The sequence below is a fragment of the Sceloporus occidentalis genome, unplaced genomic scaffold (genome assembly GCF_023333645.1).
Source record: "Sceloporus occidentalis isolate IW3139 unplaced genomic scaffold, rSceOcc1.0.p SCAF_59, whole genome shotgun sequence".
Taxonomy (NCBI): domain Eukaryota; kingdom Metazoa; phylum Chordata; class Lepidosauria; order Squamata; family Phrynosomatidae; genus Sceloporus; species Sceloporus occidentalis.
The window spans coordinates 3,207,712-3,228,956 of record NW_028317039.1 but is presented as its reverse complement, the minus strand read 5'-3'; the positions used below and the strand labels follow the sequence as shown (position 1 = coordinate 3,228,956).

Here is a 21,245-nt window from a genome sequence, read left to right as displayed (position 1 = left end):
CCGCCCGAAATCTTTTTTCCGTTTTTTTTTTTTTTTAAATAAGGCAGGGGCGTCCAACATGCGGCCCGCGGGCCAAATGCGGCCCGCGAGACCTCGAGGTGCGGCCCGCGTAAGATCGGCAGCCAGGGAAACCGATCTTACGCGAGCCGCACCTCAAGCCCTGCTACTTACTTGTGGGAGGGTCTTCTGGACTGCACAGAGGAAGCGGAGTTCACGTGACATCCTACTTCCTCTGTGCTTTAGCAGAGAAGGAAGAGGGAGGCCGTGCCCCCTGCTGAAGTCTGTGAGCGGCATCGAGGAGCTGCAGTGCAGGTAAGGGGGTGGGGAGGGTGTTTGAATGAGTGTGTGTGATTGAGGGAATGAATCTGTGAATGAATGATTATGAGTGTGTGTGTGTGTGATGTGTGTGTGATAGCATGGATGTGTAAGTGCTGGAACCTAGGCATGATGGGACTGTGATTGCTGTTAGCAATCACACTCCTATCATGCCAAGTCAGCCAGTACATGCTGAAACCTGGCCAGCTGCCCCCCTTGTGTAGTGATGCTGCCAGCAGTATGGGGTCTGCACTTACAGCCACCCTGTACCAGCATGTACTGGCTGACTTGGCATGATAGGAGTGTGATTGCTAACAGCACTCACAGTCCCATCATGCCTAGGTTCCAGCATTTACTGGATGGATGTGTAAGTGCTGGAACCTAGGCATGATGGGACTGTGATTGCTGTTAGCAATCACACTCCTATCATGCCAAGTCAACCAGTACATGCTGAAACCTAGCTAGCTGCCCCCCTTGTGTAGTGATGCTGCCAGCAGTATGGGGTCTGCACATCACTTACAGCCACCCTGTACCAGCATGTACTGGCTGACTTGGCATGATAGGAGTGTGATTGCTAACAGCAATCACAGCGAGCACAGTCCCATCATGCCTAGGTACCAGCATTTACTGGTTGCCTGGGTATGATAGGAGTGTGATTGCTTTTAGCAATCACACTCCTATCATGCCAAGTCATATTGCTAATTTTGTCCAATTGTGTGTTACCTACTTTTATTAAACATGTGAGTTTTTATTATTATTTTTAAAGGTGGGGGTCATTTTCGGTTTTGGCTAAGTGAACCCTGAATGTTTTGGTCCAGAATTTTCATTTTAGTTCATCCCTAGAATAAATCTAGGGAATCCTGAATTTGTAGTCGCAAAACTTTCAAGGCCCAGAAATCAGTGAGAGGAAGAGTAAAGGTTTTGTGTCATTTTACTTTATTTTAATCTGCATATTTTATTAAAGGCCATTTTTTTGTCACAGTGAAAAATGAGTGCGGCCCGCGCACGTATACAATTCTGATGAAGTGGCCCACTGCAGAAAAAACTTGGACACCCCTGGATTATGCCCTTTGTACATGCGCCCCTTTTTCTTTGATTTTTTTACAGATATGATTCAATATGTAAATTGAATTTGTTGAATTTGTTGAAAAAAAATTGTTGGGTAAAAATCATGTTTTTTTGGGGGGGGGTGAGGGGGTGGGGGGGCCCTTAACAGATTCTCGCACCCGGGCCCTGAGGCGTCTAGTTACGCCCCTGTTGGCATCAATTTTAAATTAAGTGACATAGCATTAGATACCTAGGTTTCTTTAAGGATAAGAGGATAAACAGTACTGCTGTACAGTATGGCCGGAGGCTACGTGTGGTTTGTGGCTAATTTTGTAGTAATAAGAATTGAAACCTCAGATGTAACTGTAACTAAAGCTACTCAAGTGTGTGATGTGGGAAATATACCCACTATTTATTTAATAAACTCTCATGCTTTCAGATCAAGGCTGTAGATATATATTGAATACTGGTTGATGCTCTGGAAGATATTTGCTAGCATTTTAGAGTTTCCTCTATACATTGTTTTTTTCCTAAGAAAATAGAAAAAGACAATGTAAGATTATTGCAGAGCAACCCAGAAATAATATAGTCACCCTTTTCATGCATTCCTAACGTTCTTCAGATATAATTGAGGGCTGGCACTTCACAACTACCTTTGGTCATAGTGCCAAGTATAGTCAAATGGCCCTCTCCACTGTAGATGCAAAGTGTTATTTTTTTTCTCCTGAATCCCATGGACCTGTCTGCAGCCTTTGATACAGTTGACCAAACACTTTTCCTGCAAACTCTTTATTCCCATGGTAACCATGACACAACTCTCTTCTGGCTTAATCCTACCCCCTGGTTTTAAGTGTGATTATTCTTTTAAATGGGTTGCACAGCTTTTAGTACAAAGAAGGGGGGACAATGCTTTTCACTCCACCCACTGGCCAACATTGCTGGGTAATTCCTGAGATTCTGTAATATTTCAGTCCCTCAGCTTTTTTAAAGTGATGGTTCACCACTTGGTATCTATGTATACCTTGGTATGTACGTTATAATGAATAAAAATAATAATGGCATTAAAACAATTATTCTCATAAAAGTATGTATTTCTATCTTACACCAAGCATTTTGTCATGTCCCAGGCACTTCACTGAATTTTTACAATTATTTAATAAAATGTGCAAAGCGTCCATAATTTTTGACAACAATGTAAGTATTTATTTGGTTTCTTTCTTGTGAAAAATGTTTAAAAAAAAAAAATGCAGGATATTTTATAAAAAAACAGGCTATAAAGTTATGTCACTCGGTCTGGACTCAACCCCGTCACACAAACAATTCATTGCTGCCATGTAGTCTTCCTTTCTTACACCTCATGAGGAGCAGTAGCCATTTTGAGCAAAAAAAAACCACAACCCCGTCACACTTAACTCGGTCATGTATGTCATTGTTTTGAGGTTGTAAACTTGTGACAGGGTTGAGTTATTAACCACATTCATAAATCAATTTTCAATAATCACATTGCATAAAGTGAAGGACCCCATGAAAAACTTGATCAGAAATCAGGGAACCTTGGGAATATCTCGTATTCTGTTTTGCCATCTTCGACCTTTTGGGTTACACCTTTCCATGTCTGACCGAGACACATGCCAGTGTAATCTCCATGAGAATCTGAGCTTTGGGACTGACAAGCTGAATCAGCTGAAGGTAAGGGAGACTTCAAATGTGGAGCGATTGGCACAGACACATACTTTGTTTATTTGTAGCTCCAATATCATAAAAATGTGAAGATTATCTTACATTTGTAAGTAATAATTTGTGAAGAGGGACACATGAGCAGTAGGTAGAGGTGTGTTTTATAAAATGTTTTGAGCAAAATCCGTTTTTAAACCAATACTATTTTGGCCGTTATGTGGTTGAGGATAAAATGTGTCCAGATCAGAAAAAAACAGAAAATAAAAAAATGGCTTTAATGCCTGAGGTGGGAAAATATGATTTGTAAGAAGTTTGGTTTGTGCCTAAATATGTGGGATAGTTAGATAATTAATCAAATAAAATACACAATTACAAGTCCATGATCGAACACACACAGACGTACATATCCATGCTCACACACATGTACATATATTATATATATATGTATATATATATATACCATATTTGCTCGATTATAAGCGCTCCGTCATTGAAGCCCCGGCGGAGGTGCCGGCAGCACCGGAGGTTGTCTGTGCGCAACCCCCAAATGTACACTGGCTGCGGGATGTGCACAGACAACATCCACTTCTGCCGGCACTTCCTCTGGCACTTCTATGACTGAGCACCGGCGTCACATGACCTTCCGGTGCTCAGTCATAGAAGCCCCGGCGGAAGTACCAGCCAACAGCAGCGGAGACCTCCACACACAGACCTCCACCGACTCCACCAGGGAATCTGAAGCACGAGGGACAAGTCTAGGGATGCATCGGTAAGTCGGGGCATGTGGGGGGTAAGTAAGAGTGGCATGGGGGCTATAAAGGTTTTCCAGAGGCAGAGTGGCATATAGGGGGTTAAAAGGCATATCAGAGAGGCAGAGCGGCATATAGGGGGTTAAAAGGCATATCTGGGGCAGAGTGGCATATAGGAGGTTAAAAGGCATATCAGGGAGGCAGAGTGGCATATATGGGGTTAAAAGGCATATCTGGGGCAGAGTGGCATATAGGGGGTATAAGGCATATCTGGGGGGCAAGCTGTGCATAACTGGGGCAGAGTGGCATATAAGGCATTTTTATCATAAAAAATCATGTAAATATTTACTTGTGAAACATTTTTCTTATAGGGTAGTCTTATATTCAAGCTTTTTCTTTTTTTCCTAAATTAATATTCAAATTCTGGGGGGTAGTCTTATAATCAGGGTCATCTTATAAATGAACAAATATGGTATATCCCACCTCCAGCCCCAGCTTACCTTTCACTGCTCCTGCAGTTTTTCCTCTGGCTGCTCGCGCACTGTGTGCGAGCAGCCTCGGTTTCACTGTGGGGTCATGTGGCGTTATGTGACCCCAATATGTTCCTATCTCCCCTTGCCCTTTCAAAAAAGTTTAGAAAGGGCCCTTCCGACCTGGAACGCACAGATTTGGAAAGGCATGGGGAGACAGGGGTTGCACCAGGCCACTAGAGGCACGGGTCTGATCGCAGTTGCGACCCCTATAGTTACACCAGTGGGTAGCATCCTCAATCAATATATCCACAATGAGCACCAGTTCATTTATATAGTAGAAATCAGGGTTTTTTAGGCGTATAAGGTGTAGAAGGGGCAGGGAATATAAGCTTCTTTCGTAGGGTATAGGTAGGCTGGGGCATTTGCTTTCTATTTCCTTCTTGATCTTCCTTGAGGCTGACATCATTATTGACTTTTGTGAGAATGGACAAAATATCTTCACCCCTAAAAATATGAGAGATAACAGTTATTGGTCAAAAGTAGAATTAAGAAAACACTTTTAAATTCAGAGGGTAAAGATGTAAAATGAGGCAGCAAACGTAGTTGTGGTCTTTACAAGGTGATCCACATATATAATAATGAATCCAAATAGCCAGGATGTGGGGTATACACAGCTTTGTTTCTTCCTAACACTGAAATTTGAAGTGGAAGAATATATTTGCTTATTAAGGAAAGAAAACCCTTTTTGTTATACTGTGAATCTGTTGTATTTAATTGAATGTAAAAAAGAATAGGCAGCATATTGTGTCCATTCAATCAGGAATGGAGGTAAGACTTGAAACCTCATTTAAAAATAATCACTCTGTGTATATACAAATGTATAGCATTACTCACAATTGATGTAATAACCACATCAGGACATCTTGTAGGATATTTTACAACATTACAGGTTTTCCCCTTAACTATATCTTTAGTAGATGTCCACACATCTGACAGACAAGTTGCTGGCAACTATCTCCACACACTCAGAGTAGTCATCCTACTACTTGATATGCCTGGAATTGTCACATAGGTGATATACCTAACAAGTATTTAGCACCATGTTTACTTAATTAAATTAATGGGGGTTTTACTAGAGTACTAGACTACTAACCTCGGAACCATTTCTGCCAAGTTCTTGCATACTGCTTGAATGTACCACGTTCCATATTTCACATGACGGTAAGAGTAATATCCATCTACTGTTGACATCCCTATTAGTAAATCTGCATCTGTGGGAATTTTTATAACATATTTCCTTGGAGATACACAGGCATCATCTTGTATAGGGTATGAATCCTGGCTTTTTTTTCCTTGACATGCTTGTATAAAAAACAGTTTAGGTTTTCCACATAGGGTTGGGCAATTATTAGGGATGAAATAAGTGATTATATCATTAATTGGTATAGTCACATTGTCGTTTCCCAGAATCATTCCAGATTCACCATGTGTCATGATGCAGCATACAAAGCAGTCTCTCTCACTATGGTCTCTAGAGGCAAAATCCTTCATACATTTATGGATATTTTCTGCTGATTGCTCATTGTGTGTCTCTACTTCTAATCCAAGCCATTGAAATACATTCCTCAGCTCCTCTAAAAAATGCAGAAAAAAGTGTAAATATATATTTAATTTTTAATAAGACTACTTCCTATCTAAAGAAATGTAAGACATAGACTTAATTACAAACATAATAAATGAAAGCAAATTATATGCATATCTAAACTATTTGTGCTCCCCTCCCTTTAGCCAGCCCTAAATCCCCCCTGTGAATATTTATAATAAATCAGGTCCATATTCCATGTGACATGGGAGTCTGATAGCACAGTGCAGGAAGATAAACGCTGACCCTTAAGAGTGGGGATGAAATTTAGGTGCTACATTTTCAGCGGTAATGGCACGGTTCGTAGCAGAATTCTGACACACAGAACACTGGGGCCATAATAACCATTATATGCCCAAACTGAGTTTTTTTAAAAGGTTTGATCTCGTTAGTTTTATCTAACTTACAGAATTGTATTTTGAATTGTTTGTACAACCTTGGGTAAAACTATTATTGGAGTAAGGGACATGCCTGAGCAAATTATATTAAAAATGTACCTTCATCTTTTTCTGTCCCTTGTCTTGAACTGCTGTGCATGAAGTTTAAATTGCTTATGATCAAGCAATAACCTCTGTGCGTGCTATTCATTGCATAAAGATTGTCCTGTGAAAAATAACAATGGATACGTTTTTGTTAATGGCTCTCACCGATCAACCACATTGACTCCTTGCAATTGCAGGCTTGCATATTGTGTAAACACAAGGCTTTCACACCTTTAGGAATTAATGATGGTTCACAGCACCAGGAACCATTTGATGGTGGAACCATATGACAGATTTAGACTAACCTCAGCACTTGTTCCTGGTCTAGCATGTTGGTTGAGTCTGAGCATTTGTATTTTATTTTCAAGGTTTCCAATGTTGTCATCTGCAAAATCAAAAATTGTAGAGTCTAAATGGTGTTTTTCTATAAAATGAATATAAGCAAGGGTTAAGTAAGTACACTTAGTGTAATTAGTGTTAAGTCTTAAGATAAAGCAGGAATGTGGGAACAGCACTCTCAGCTAGAAATAAATTAGTTTTAGTGCTAGATGAAGAGCCTCTAGAGGCCCTAGGTATTTGCATGCACAAACTTGTGCTCGCAGACACACACACCCACAAACCCCCATACTTGTCAAGTAGGTGGCTTCATTCCTCCACTGCAATGAGAACGGCTGCACTTGTACTGTCGACAAAGTGACCACATTCTGCCATTATTCAGCCATTTTACAAGGACACACGTTATTTTCACATGCCTGTGTATATGTTGGTCTGCAACATGTGAAATTAATGTGTCCTGGAAAAATTGCAAAATGTGGTCACCCTAACTGGGGATCATGTTTGTGACCGTGCTAAACTCCTGTCTTATGGCTATAGTAGCCTACTCAGTGGAAGTCTACAGTAGCAGCTGGATTATACATCCATTGGGGCAATAAGTGTGTGCCTAATGGATTATACAGCACTAAGGTTGGTTAAGTGGCCTTATTAAGAATACCTTTTTCATTTTCACTAAAATTGCTCCTAAGAGATAATCTCATTACTGTCTAAAAAATGCGTATTAAAAAAGGTTGTACTTAAACATGAATTCATTAAACATGTAAAAACAATTAATGAAATTACCTACCTTTAGGGGAAGCTGTAGCTCATAAATGGTCCCATTTTGCCATCACTGATTGACTGCTTGAAGGAGCCAATTAGTGGCAAGAAATTATTTCCACTGAAATCCCTGGGTATTAGTTAATTTCTAATGCCCCAAATTTACAAAGCATTTAATATTTTGGTCCCAAACACATAACATTGTGTTCAACAATTTGGTGTCCTGGTATTTTCAGTCTTAAATTGAGATGTGAGTTTGTTGGCATGGCAGATGCCCTTGTTTAATAGAAGCAACCAAACAGCGAGAACAAATGCTGATGTGATGAAAGTAATGTAATGGATGCATATGTTCTCTCTATTTGTACCGTGTTAGCCATAGAAAGAGACAAAGTAAATTTAATAAAGATGATATATTATTTGGCTTACTGACATGTAACAGATTGCAGCTTTTGAGACTATCTAGGTCTCTTCTTCAGGCATTTTGTACATATGCCTGTATATTAGTCAGGTATAATATGTCTGAAGAAGAGACCAAGATAGTCTTGAAAACGTGCTAACCTTTTAATTATGTAAATAGAACTCTAATTCATTATACTGAAGTTCAATGCAAATGGACTCCAATGTGCATTGAAAAGTAGTGAGTGAAATATAAGTGTAAAACTGTTTACAAGTTTTGATTCCCAGGGTTATTAGAATATAACAAGTAAAAGTCTCATATTTTTCAAAAAGACAAAAAAGTTGATTACCTTCTCTTTCAGCTTCTCCACGTACAAGCTGGATATGCTCTCTCACGCTCTCTGTCCTAGTGTCTGAAGTGAAAAATATATATTTTAATTAGACATGGTATACATGCAGTAACTTTCCAGTAAATAAAACAGTAGCATACAATTACCAGGAGGTTTAATTTAACAACATTTACAGGTTATTGTAAAAGCCGTTATTTCTCCATATCGCCCCTATTCACTTATCTATTATCTTATATGTTTGTAACAATTTGGCTGGTCTGTACCATCTCCAAACTTTGTACTGGCTACAGGTTTGAGTCTGAGCTTGAAGAATACGAGAGTTGTCCAGGGGCACTGCAAAGCTGTAAGAATGTAGTTTTTGTGGTCACTTAACATCAGCCACTGAATGCTACCAGGTACAATAAATAATGTTAATTGTTATAACCTTGTGGCATTTGCAGACAAATTGTGATTGGATGACTCAGGACAAGGAGCTGAAGCAACTAAAGAAAGTTAATGTCAACAAAGCTCTGGGGCCTGACGATATTCACCCACGAGTACTCAAGGAGCTAAGTGTGGAAATAAGTGAATCTCTGTTTTTAATCTCCCATGATTATTTTCTTTCAGGAATTGTACCAGAGGATAGGAGGAAGGCAGATGTGGTTCTTATATTCAAAAAGGGTTCAAACTCTTTGCCTGGAAATTATAGACATGTGGGCTTAATTTCTGTGAGTTGAGAAAGTATTTGAAGGGTTATTAGGGGATAATATTCGGAATTCATTGGGAAGAAAAGTGTTATTAGCTAAAATCAGCATGGTTTTATGAAACATAGGTCACACTACTAACGTAATTGCATCCTATGAAGAATTAAGCAGAAGTGCAGATGCAGTGATGCAGTGGATGTATTCCACTTAGATTTTGCCAAGGCGCTTGATACAGTTCCACACAATAGGTTAGTATTCAAACTGAAAGAAATTGGTCTACATGCCAATTCTTGTTCCTGGGTAGAACATTGGCTTATTAATAGAGTACAGAGAGTTGTCATAAATGGTAAATTTCCAAGCTGGACAAAAGTGGTAAGTGGTGTCCCTCAGGGTTCTGTTCTGGGACCATAACATATTTATAAATGATCTTGAAATGGCCATTGAAAGTCATGTTTCTGTGTTTGCAGATGACACTAAACTCTGTAAAGTAATACAGTGCGAGCAGGATATTACTTTGCTGCAGAGGGATTTAGATAGACTGGGGGACTGGGCACACAAATGGCAGATTATACACAAGCAATTTACACCCTAAACGGTAGTGAATTAGGGATAACAACAAATGAGAAGGATTTGGGAATAGTTATACAAACTAGGCAAAAACGTGCAATGTCAGTTGGCAGTTGCTATGGCCAGTAAGGTATTGCCATGTCTAATAAGGGGCATCAATGTGTGGGATAAAAATATAATTTTGCCTCTTTATAAATCAATGGTAAGGCCACACCTTGAATATGCTGTGCAATTTTGGGCACCTATTCTAAAAAAGGATATTATAGCACTGGAAAGGGTGCAGAGGCGGGCTACAAAATTAATAAAAGGAATGGAACACTTTAGTTATGAAGAAAGGTTAACTAATTTATATCTGTTTAGTTTAAAAAAATGGAGCCTCATTCTACAAAAATATTTGGGGCCAATACAAACCATTGTCTGGAAATCTATTCATAAACAGGCTATGCATAGGACACATGGTCACGCATTTAGACTGGAAAAAAAGTGATTTAGTCTAAGGCAAAGGAAAGGGTTTTTTACAGGAAGAACAATAAGGGTGTGGAATTATCTGCCTGCAGAGGTATTTTTATCAGAGTCTGTACAGACATTTAAACAGGAACTGGATGAATACTTGCAAAAACATAATATTCAGGGATATAGTTTTTAAATTATGGGGAAATAGCTTCTTGATCCAAGGCGAGATCTGACTGCCATTCTGGAGTCAAGAAGGAATTTTGGTTTCCTAGTTTGTTGCAAAATTCGAGCTACAAACAGGATTTTTTTTTTTTTTTTTTATCAACAGCAATTAACAGGCTGAACTTGAAGGACACATGTCTCTTTTTTTACCGTATGTTACTATTAAAATAAAAAAATTATAACAAAAAGGGAAAATAAATAATACAAAAAAAGAGAGCACCTGACCACCTGACAGAACAGAAAGTCTACTTAACACGTTTTGCTTTGTCAACTGGGTGCAGTTTGCACAAAGCCCTGTCATATTTGTGTAAAAAATCTATAATTGTAAATATAATTTTCACAACTTGCTTCGAACACCTAATAACACTTAAAGCAATAGAGTATAGTAGCAGAGGAATTCTATTCAACATTTAAGAACAACTGGATTATATATAACAACTGTATTGCAGATATTACAATATTAATGTTTCACATTCAACACTTGGTTTATTTCATATTATCGGAATTTTCATCCTTGATGGACACTTACCTTCATACCCTACAAGAAGAATCACCCATTTGGGTAAATGCCAAATAAAGAAATATGTATACACTGCAGAGCAGAGACTTATTGGAACACCTGCCAAATCTCTATAGATGTGGTACCTTAAACAAGTACTAAACTTGAAACCAGTTCCAGATTAAATCAATATAAATGCTTACCATCATTTGGCCACTGCTTTTCCAGGTGGGACAAAGCCTGTTTTGGGAACACAAAACATAAATGTGAAAAAAAGATGATCCCCCCCCCCATCCTCAAAAGGTGTTTCCCATTTTAATTAATTTAATTTATAACTGTTTTTGTTTTAGGTACTATATCCCTACTATATATCCCTGGTAAAGCCATCCCTACATTGTACCTGAATGGACAATGGTGTTTTTAAATCTTCTGGTTCTATTCTATTTATGTTTGGTTCAGGTATTCCTTGGCTTTGTTGCACTGCTGAAATAAAATGTAAAAAAATAAAATCTGTTAGTATACCAGCATTACAATTCAAACATTTGGAGTAAAATGAAACAGCATGTATTAAGAAATTGGGCCTGAAATATCACTTTTACTAAAACTGCTGTATCAGGAACACCCAGATAACCATGACTCTCTGCAAACAGGGCTTTTTGCAATCAAGAGTTGCAGATTCCAGGCATGTTGTCAGCACCCAGAACCAGCAGACTGCACGCTACAGAAAGAGCATCACCGATGGCAGGTGTATACCTGAGCCACTGACAACAGTGACATGTAGTCTAAACCAATGGCACAAACCAGACCATCTAATAATCTTCAGAGTTTAATCCTCAGAGTTTGAATAGCCAATGTGACATGTTATAAATTAAACCTGATATCTAACACCACTGTAAATTCAATCTACATGCTACCTAAACTCCATTGCAATTCAAATTTAAACTCTGTTCAGAGCTTCTCCACATTGTCAATATGTAAGCTAGCTTTCTGAGGCAAATTCCTACTGAAAACATAAGACACTCATATTAGGACTACTTGCTGAAGCATCATGATGTTTTTAGATTGGTTATTGGACCAATGGCACCAGTGATGTATCCCTTATTGAATAAATGTGTGTACAAAGGAGAGTAAAATGAGATATAAGGGCATCAGTTTAATTTGTCATATTTTAGAATTTGTTAAAAGTCATCATTTAATTAATTTGAATAAAATGGGATGAAAACCATAACAATTATGCACATTAGAAAAATGCACACTATACCTTTCTCATTCTTGTAGTTATCAATTATTTTCAAAACGTCAGGAGAAACCTTTTTGAAGACACCCTCAAGAACTTTCAAGTTATCTTCAGAGATGATTTCCTTTTTTTCCAAATAGCTCAGCAGATCAAGAAATGTCTGAAAAATAATTAAAACTTGTTATTTCTATTTTCATGCTCCTTCCTCATTGTTCATGTCAGCGAATCTAAACATGAATGGGATGGGCATATAGCTGCCCTGAATCTAAGTTAAGACCAAGAGCTAATTAAGGATTTAGTCTTTACATCAGGGAAAGCGGGCAGATTATTATGGGCCAAATCGTACTTATCTGCAGTCAAATTCTATGATGGCATTGATCTGAACATATTTTAACCACGAAGATGATTCTAAAATATTTAAACCGGGATACTATAATTTATCAAGACAAAACAATCAGGCAGAAGTTGCTAGTTGTAACTTAAAAAAGTTACATAAAAAAATGCAGGTATAGATTACTTCACCTTTCACCTCAAAACTACTTATTCATAAAACACACAGGTGTTTGATCTCAATGAATCCTGAATGCAGAAGAAAACCTCCTAATCTGCAGTATCAGTGGGTGTTTAATTTGGGCTGCTGGCTAAGGAATGTACATTCCAGTAAGGGAGGGATGGAGAATGACAATGTCAAACTTTCAATATACATGCATTACAATTCAAATATTTTAGGAGTCTATATAAAATAAATCCAGCATGTATTGGGTCTGGGATATAACTTTAAAAACTGATATTGCTTAAACTAAAACAGAACATCAGTTAAATGAAAATGTAGAATTTGACGACAAATAACCATTCATTCCATCTAGTGTAACCATTATTTCTGCTATGAACATACCTGGGAACTTCTGGGATCCGGTTACATAGAGCCTTCCCTTTTTGTGATGCGGCCAGGACTGCACACTGACGTTGGTGGGCGGCCCCGCTGATGTCGTGGGTGGTTCCGCTGACGGCAGCGGGACCGCCCACCGACATCAGTGTGCAGTCCTGGCTGCGTCCTGGTGTGGCTACAGATTTGGCATTAATAATTGATTTATGAGATTTATATGCTTTTGCAACCTACAGATATCAGTTTATGCAGCCAAGTAAGGCATTAAGAAGAATATATTTTATCCAAACAAATAATTAAATTTGTAAACACATTTTCTGCTATTTATATACACAAATTGAAGAACACTAACATATGCTCATAGCCTGAGCCCCTAGAAAAGAGTACCAGAGGGATTTGGTCTTAAAGAGGGAGTATCCTTACAAAATCTATGCACTTGGGAGGTATAGCTTTGCAATTTATGGTAGGGGTTTACATTGGTCATGATAAAGGTAAGGATTCAAAGGTGATCTTATGTACATGTTAACATTTTGAAACTATATTGTCAGTGACTGGTTTATACATAGCCAACATCAGGCTTGCTTATAAACAGCAACGTATATGTCTATATTACTGATATAATAAACAAATGCATAACTATTTTTCTTTTCCTGCATACATATAACTCTGTTTGTGAAGTCTCCAGATTTGCTTTATTCTCAGGACTGGGAAAGTACTGTTAAACCTTCAGTCCACAGTTCTGCCCCTGATCCCACACCCAGCCACCCACAGCTTTTCCGCCAGCTCTGATTATATCCAATATTGAGAGTTAGGGACAAATATCAAGGGCAGCATTCCTGGGAAAGATAAGTCATTCCGTTTTCCCATATTTTTTTAACATGATGACAGACAGTGCTTGCTTTAAACACATAACTCTCCCTATAAAAAAAAGTGTCTATTCTGGCCATTGAAATGCTTATATTAATAACTCTCTTTCTGTTCCTCTCATGCTTACCCTGCTTTCTTTTTGCTTTTTCTGAATCTCCAGGAGGAACATTATGTCTTTTAGGTCTTCAGTGGTGACATTTTCAGAAATCTCAAACAGCATTCGCCTGTGGTTTGAAAATAAAGGTCGTTTTAATTTAAACAAGAGGGTCCCAACATCCCCATCACTTTTATACTCGAGATTTATTATATTATTTTTAATTATTATTATTATTATTATGTTTGGTGGGATGCCTCAAAATAAATTTTCACCTAGGTCATTGGCTCCCATTCTTTAAAATATACAGGTTTTGGCAGGCCCGGACTGGCCATCGGGCACACAGGGCATTTTCCCGGGCACAGGGCCGGATTGACGTAGGGGCTGATGGAGCTGCAGCTCCAGGCCCCTACCTTAAAATAGGCTCAGTCTGGACCGGACTGACTGGGCCTATGCGGCCGCATTAATGCAGGGCATAAGGGGCACCTGCCCCTTAAGCCCGCAGCAACTGCGACCGGGTCCGCCACTCTAGGGGGCCGGGCAGCCCCAACCAGGGCCGGCCTTAGGGGTGCGCGTTTTTTTTTTTTTGTTTACTTTATTTAACATCCTTCATGTTAAATAAAGTTTGTTTAACTTTATTTAACATGGAGGATGTTAAATAAAGTAAAAAAAAAACAACAAAAAAACCCCGATGTTTTAATTTAAGCCCTGTGCGGCCGCGCACCCCTAAGGCTGGCCCTGGTGGGGGCTGCCCGGCAACAAGGTAAGTAAGGTAAGTAGGGTAAGGGGGGGGGGATGGGTTAGATAGAAAGGGGTAGAGGGGATAGATAGTGAGAGGGGGTACATATTGAGAAATGGGGAAGGGGGTACATAGTGATAAGGGGGAACATAGAAGGGGCAGGTAAGAAGGGGATGGGGAGAGGGTACCCCCTCTCCCCATCCCCTTCTTATCTGCCCCTGTGAATGTGTGAATGCTTACAAGAATGAATGAATAAATGTGTGGATGAATTGTGTGAATGCATATGAGAATTAATTAAAACCCTGATGTTTTGAATTGCTTGAATGATTTGTGAGACTGCATTAATGAATATGTGTTAATGATTTGTGTGAATGAGTGAGTAAGTGTTTGTGTCTATCATGAATGTTTAAGTGATTTGGGGAAATGCAAAGATGGTACATGAAGGGTGGGCTTTAACAATAAATAAATAAATAAAAATGGGCTGCTCAGTCTTAAATGCCCGGGCCTATTTTTTGTCCCAGTCCGGGCCTGGGTTTTGGTAAACGCCAAATTCCATTTCAATAGGGAGATTAAAATACTGGATCATTTTTTAAATTTTTTATTAAAGCTTCAGTGCTTGGGAGGCAGGTAAAGCAAAGTTTTTCCAATACTCCCTTTCTCCCCAGTAACTAACATATGCAATGACACATATATTTACACACACTCTCACAGACATTTACACACTGTTGTTAACACATACACATTCACACACTCTCACCCTAAAACGCATTTACACACTAAAAGACACACTCATGCTAACACACGCTTATACATACCAACTTATGCTAACACTCCTTACACATACTTACACATACAAACTTTTTTAATTGCATTATTGGTCAGAGAAGCATAACCAGACAAGGAAGGCAAAAAATAAATACAGCGGCTACACATGACCAAAAGCTGGACAATGAGGGTAATATCATAGAACGACATGAAGCCATCATACAAAAAAAATCTGCAAACCCAGGCAAGACCCACCCGACCTAGCTAGGACCCCCAACACAGAGGCACGAAAACTAAAACCCAACAATAGGATGAAGACCCCTCAAAACCTGCAGGCAGTACCATTCCATGGTGTTAAATGCAATTGGTGAGCCTCCCTATCTAGGCGACGAACGGCCAAAGAACTGTTTAGCTCTACTCTTCTTGTGAAGGATGGATTCAAGCCAATCCATGTGGAAGATAAATTGTGAACGAGAGAGGGCCATTGCTATTGATGGTGGGTGTAGGGAGATCCACTGAGATAATAAGGTGCGTGATGACTTAGCTCCCATCATACCAGGCCGTGTAACCTGCGGTAACAAGCCAAAAATCGTTTTCTGCTGTGATTTGAAAAGGGATGCCTAGGGTTCTAGAAATATATATGATTGCAAGTCATCCCAGAAGGGAACGATCGAGCTATATGACTATAGGCCATGAAAAAGGTCAGCATCTGACGTTTGGCATTTTGGACAAAGCAAATGCTCAGCAAGGCCCATGGAGAAGCCGAGCTTAGGGGTAACATAGGCCTTATGAAATATCTTTAGAAACATTTCGCTGTAATCTTGAGAAACAAGGGTTTTGGAGTACTTAACATAAGCTTGGAGTACCAAATCAAGAACAGGGAACTCATTACACCAGGATGCCACACCAGCTACCTGCCTATCCCACGCCATCAGGCGCCTAATAGAGTTGTAAATCTTGAGCGGCTTAGAGGAAGACACAAGGGTACAGCAATCCAGCAGATTAACAATATTAGTAGGAGAAAGACCCTGCACATGGTGTGAACATAATTAGGCAGCTGCAAGTAATGTATAGGGTGCATAACGATGGGGTAAAACATATCCCGCAACTGCACAAAAGACAACAATTTGCCCATTTTCTGATTTAAGAAGTCGTTAATAAAATGGCCACTATTTCGGGCTAAACACCTGAAAATCACATCTTCCCTGCCATGCTGGCATTGTGGATTACGTACCAACGGGAGGAATCTGGAAAAACGAAACTTCAAGCCCAAACCGCAACCTGACATGCTCCCATGCCCTTGAAGTATGGTACAACGGAGGATTAGAAGGAAGACCCTCAGGCCAGGAGGATCTGAGAAGATGCAGGAGGGAGGCCAAGGAAACCTCACGCGACAGTTGTTGCTCCAAGCTAGAATCCGCAAACCAAGAACAAGCTAGTATCCAATCAACGGCAAAGCGATAATTAGCTGCCAAGTTATAGTCAGTCAAATTCGGGAGGTTTACCCCACCATTAGAGACCGGCTGTTTGACCATCGCTATTCTGGCTTTTTTATCCTGCCACAAAAATGCAGCAGTAGTTTATTATGATGGGGAGCATCTGGATCGGATAGAGCAATTTTGGAAAGAAGACACCGTCCAATAAAGGAGAGATTGAATTTAGACCACGTTTTAAAGGAACACTCCATTTGACGCAGCAGAGGGACAAAATTGTACAGTTGGGTTGGAATAGAAAGCCCCAAATACCTCAAAACAGGGGAATGCGTCCACTGGAATGATGCCCACGTAGTCTGAGTGGAACGGAGGGGGCCTTGACAGGGATGCAGAGCAGGGCTAGGTCAGGGAGTCAAAGAAAGTTCAGCAGGGAGGGGGAGGAATTGAGGGGGGGTATATAAGGTTGGGGCATAAAGGGGGTTCTGGGCTTTTTGTTGTGCCAGCCTACCCAGTGTGTTTGTCTCACCCTCCCTCCCTTTATTTTGTGATGTTTCATGTGGTTGTGTGACCTTGTTTACTAATTTTCTTTGTTTTGTTTCAGGATTTTGTCACAGCCGGGGGGCGGTAGCTTGCCAGGTTGCCGGGGGGGGGGGGGGGGTGTTATGTGGTTATTGCCACTGGTGTTAAAGTGTCGGTGGGAGGTTCCTGGCTGGGGGGTTGCTGGAACCTCGGGTGGGGGAGGGGCATCATAGTATGCCCTCCCATAAGGTGATGCTTACAGTTCGGCCCCGGTTGGTCCTGGCAAGCTTACGGGTGTTTTATTGTATTTGGGTCATTGCCATGTTAAAGCACCTTTTTTATGTTTACAGGTTGCGTGGCAATGACGTTAATAAATCGGCTGTGGCCTTTATTCATCCCACATTTGGTGTCTGTGTTTTTATTGGGGGTTAACTGGGATAACATAGCCCGAGTATCAAGGCTACCCCTGTCATGAAAAATCGCCACCCCAGCCCTGCCGCGCTTGCTGAACGATGGGAAGCGCCTCCGCCTCCGTTTTAAGACGGTTAACCAAAAATCCGGACGCCCTATGGAACTCGTCAAACAGCTGAAGAAGAGGACGCATTGCTGCCTGGGGGTCAGATAGAAACAACAGGAGGTCATCCGCAAAAGCGGCAACACTCAAATCAGCAGTACCCCCTGGAATTACCTTAAACTCCACAGAGCACTCAATGATACAAATAAAGGGCTCAATTGCCAAATTGAAAAAAAAGCAGAGATAGAGGACACCCCTGACGCGTGCCTCTCCCCAAGGGGAACCAATGAGAATTAATATTATTCACAGTGACCTGCGCCACAGTGCCCTAAATACATGTATAAACGGAAGACCAAAGTGATGGAACGGAAAAATGAACAAGATAGGACCAAGATATTCTATCAAAGGCCTTATCCACATCACAACTAATAACAATGGATTTCTTACTATTCGTTAGTTTAGAGGTCACAATGGCAGCAATCAGGTTTCTAACATTTTGCGTGAAATGACAACCCTTCACAAACCCCGTCTGAGAGGAGGAAGTGATTTTCATTAAAATAGGTTGTAAACGGAAAGCCATTATTTTAGCAAATATTTTAAGATCCTGATTTAATAAGGAAATGGGACAGTATGAGGACAACAGAGTATGATCCCTATGTGGTTTAGAGAGAACTAACCCGTGAGGCCATGAACTCAGTAGGCGGGACTTCACCAGACAGAAATAGGTTATAAACCCCAGCAAGGTGTACCGGTATGTACGTGGACAAAAGCTTATAATACTTGGCACCTAGGCCATCCGGACCCGGGGGTTTAACCATTAGGGAGAGATTTGATCGAAGAGGAGATCTCCAAGGGCGTTATCGGGGCATTAAGAGGCTCCCTATCATCCGGGGACAATTTAGGAATACCAGCCTTTTGAAAAATATGGGAGGTTAAATCAGAATTAGATGAATCCGCCTTATAGAAATCTTCAAGATAAGTAGCAAAAAGCTATGTGATAGAGGTAGGATACGCCAAGACCGGGGGAGAGCCCCCAATCCCACTGTTCGCCCGGGGGGGAACCGCACCAAGACCACAGCTCCTCACCTCCAGTCCAACACACGCGGGCAGGTATGATGTCTCCCAAACACGAGTTGGCTCACAGGCTGATCTCCGCACCATGCACCACGAGGCCCAACACTCCTCCGCGTAGGAGCCGGAGCCCGGCAGCAACACGCAAGACATCTTCGCCGATATCACCGCTGGACCCCTTGAAGCCATATCAGGTAAGTGAATGCAGGTGGTGGCTTAGATGATCCGCAGCACCAACGCAGCTACTTAGATGGAGAGTGGCAGAGTGAAGGAGAGCACTCCCATCCACACTGAAGCAGGCAACACACACTCGGCTCCCGGGGGAAAGGAAAGAAGAGCACAACAGCTCCAATGAACCGACCATCCGACACAGGATAGCAAGCTATCTGCAACAGTGGTAAGATTGCTGTGCTTTTCACGATTTGATAGCGCACATGGAGAAAGATTCCGTTGGCACTCGAGGAGCTTGTCTAAAAAGCCTACACATACACACTTATCCTAACACACACTTCCTTTAAAACATATTTACACATACACATTCATGCTAACATACATACATACATATATATAAATTTACCCCTCGCTCACTCTTACTCCTTACCTTTTTCAGAACCTTTTTTAACAGCTGTTTGTGCACAAACACTGTACACATGTGACCGTGTTACTTTCCTGCCTCCACTAGTGGACCAGTCCAAGGGGGCCAATTGCCTCTCTGCCCTCTGTGCCAGCCTGCCCCTGGCACTAAGGGTCTTTAAACTAGCCCTTATGTAATCTGACTATGCACAGTGGGGCTCATTTAGACTCTGAGCCTAAAGTAAAGATCCAAGGATTTAGGCTAGGACAAGTAACCAGAATAGAAATATGATTATAACAGTAAGGACAATACTGAGACATGCAAACATGCCATTGTTTCATTCCTTGCTCATGATTATACAGTGTCCCTCATTTCTGCTTTTTTAGACATAGCTTTTAAGCACCGCATTGGGTTGAAATGCATGAGCCTAAGCAAAGATAGGAGCATCTTGCAAACAATTCTGTTTGCCAATGGCGTGCAAAAAAATTACACCTATTTATGCCAATATAGAAATGTGTGAGAAGTTATGCAACTGACTTGCATTCCCAGCATTAAATTGATCCTGAAGATAAAATTTGTCCTTAGTGCTTGTAACATTTCAAGCATTATCACTAGGTCCAGTGAGATGTTTTGAAAGCATACCTATACAATGTTGTTTTCCCATGGGTAGGCAGAAGTTCTTGCACAAACACTTTGTTATAGTCAAGAACCTTGAGTAGACAGTGCTGCCCAATGATATACAGAAGCTCAGCCAAAAGAAAGTGATTTTTCTTGTCAATGAATCCATTTTGCATGAGCTGGTCAAAGAGCTCTCTGCCTGACTCAATCTTACTCAGTTTCTTGCTAGATAAGAGATCAATGCAGAGAAATTTAAGAGACTGAACATCTGAATCATCCAGTTCAGAATCAATCTGGTAAAGCAGTTCCACAAATTCCATGGCACCTGCATGGGCCAGTGCCAGTTTTACCTAAACAACAAAACAATAAACATAAAGGTTAGTAGAAAAGTAAAGACAAATATATTCATTTAGAAAAACCATATGACAAACAGTGGTGTAAAATATTACAATAAAGTATAAAAACACAAAACCTTGATTGGAGCAATCCATCCCAACTCCCTCTTGTACCTCAAAACCTGCAACTTGGCCTAGTCTTTCATGATAGTCTTATATTTATCCTATTCATGCTTAAATCCTTGTTTTGTATTAACGTCTAAAACATCTATGTATGGAGTGCATACATACATACATTTATAATAAAAGTAAACAAGAGAAAATGGCACATTTTTACAAGCAATGTTTTCTAAATAATACATTCATTAAATAGAAATTAAAAAAGTAAACATGATAGTACTCATAGCTTTAGTGAAATGTCCCATGAGTATTAGATACATTGTCCCATGCATATTAGATCAATTGATGAAATAAGGCTTCTAGGAGGAGTCATCTTGTCCAGCAGACTATTTATTAGCAATGCATATAATGATATATTGCAGAGCATAAATGTGCCTATTGCGTTCTTGAATGAGGTAACTTCAACCCAACTCCCTATATACAAAAAAAGCACACACACACAACATTTTTTGATTACTGTCTCACCACAACATCACACAAATAACATACAGAAATATAAAATCAATGTTACACAGGCAACACGTTACATAAGCATCCAAAAATTAACTGTATTGGTAAACAAGGTTACGAAACCCCCACACATAAACAATCAATAGCGGGTATAAGTGGTATAAACTTAGTTTGTGCAACTACTGACACCTAAATGCACACCAACCGCATGATCTGCATCACCAGGGCATAAGTCCTTATGGTTTTACTCCTGGTGTAAAAGCCTATCTAAAGACAGTTAACACATGCACCATAACAGTCAACAATAACACTACAA

The 21,245-nt window shown here is 40.2% G+C and overlaps 1 protein-coding gene across 1 annotated transcript; it reads right to left on the bottom strand.

The window, feature by feature from the left end:
- Nucleotides 1–4,602: 4,602 nt before the first annotated feature.
- Nucleotides 4,603–20,284, bottom strand: LOC149287552 (caspase-8-like). The gene is made up of 7 exons (XM_089492758.1): nt 19,989–20,284; nt 13,765–13,861; nt 11,904–12,044; nt 10,678–10,686; nt 6,401–6,506; nt 5,415–5,895; nt 4,603–4,765 (listed from the first exon to the last, which is right to left on the bottom strand). The coding sequence occupies exons 1-7, from the start codon at nt 20,282–20,284 to the stop codon at nt 4,603–4,605; spliced, it is 1,293 nt and encodes a 430-aa protein (XP_089348884.1).
- Nucleotides 20,285–21,245: the final 961 nt, after the last annotated feature.

Bases quoted from the DNA above. Each gene is read 5' to 3' on its own strand.
- LOC149287552 (XM_089492758.1), bottom strand. From the start codon at position 20,284: ATGGAATTTGTGGAACTGCTTTACCAGATTGATTCTGAACTGGATGAT. The intron at 12,045-13,764 runs GTAAGCATGAGA...ATTATTTTTCAG, and splicing joins AAAAGCAAAAAGAAAGCAGG to ACATTTCTTGATCTGCTGAG. The intron at 4,766-5,414 runs GTTAGTAGTCTA...TCATATTTTTAG, and splicing joins TTGGCAGAAATGGTTCCGAG to GGGTGAAGATATTTTGTCCA.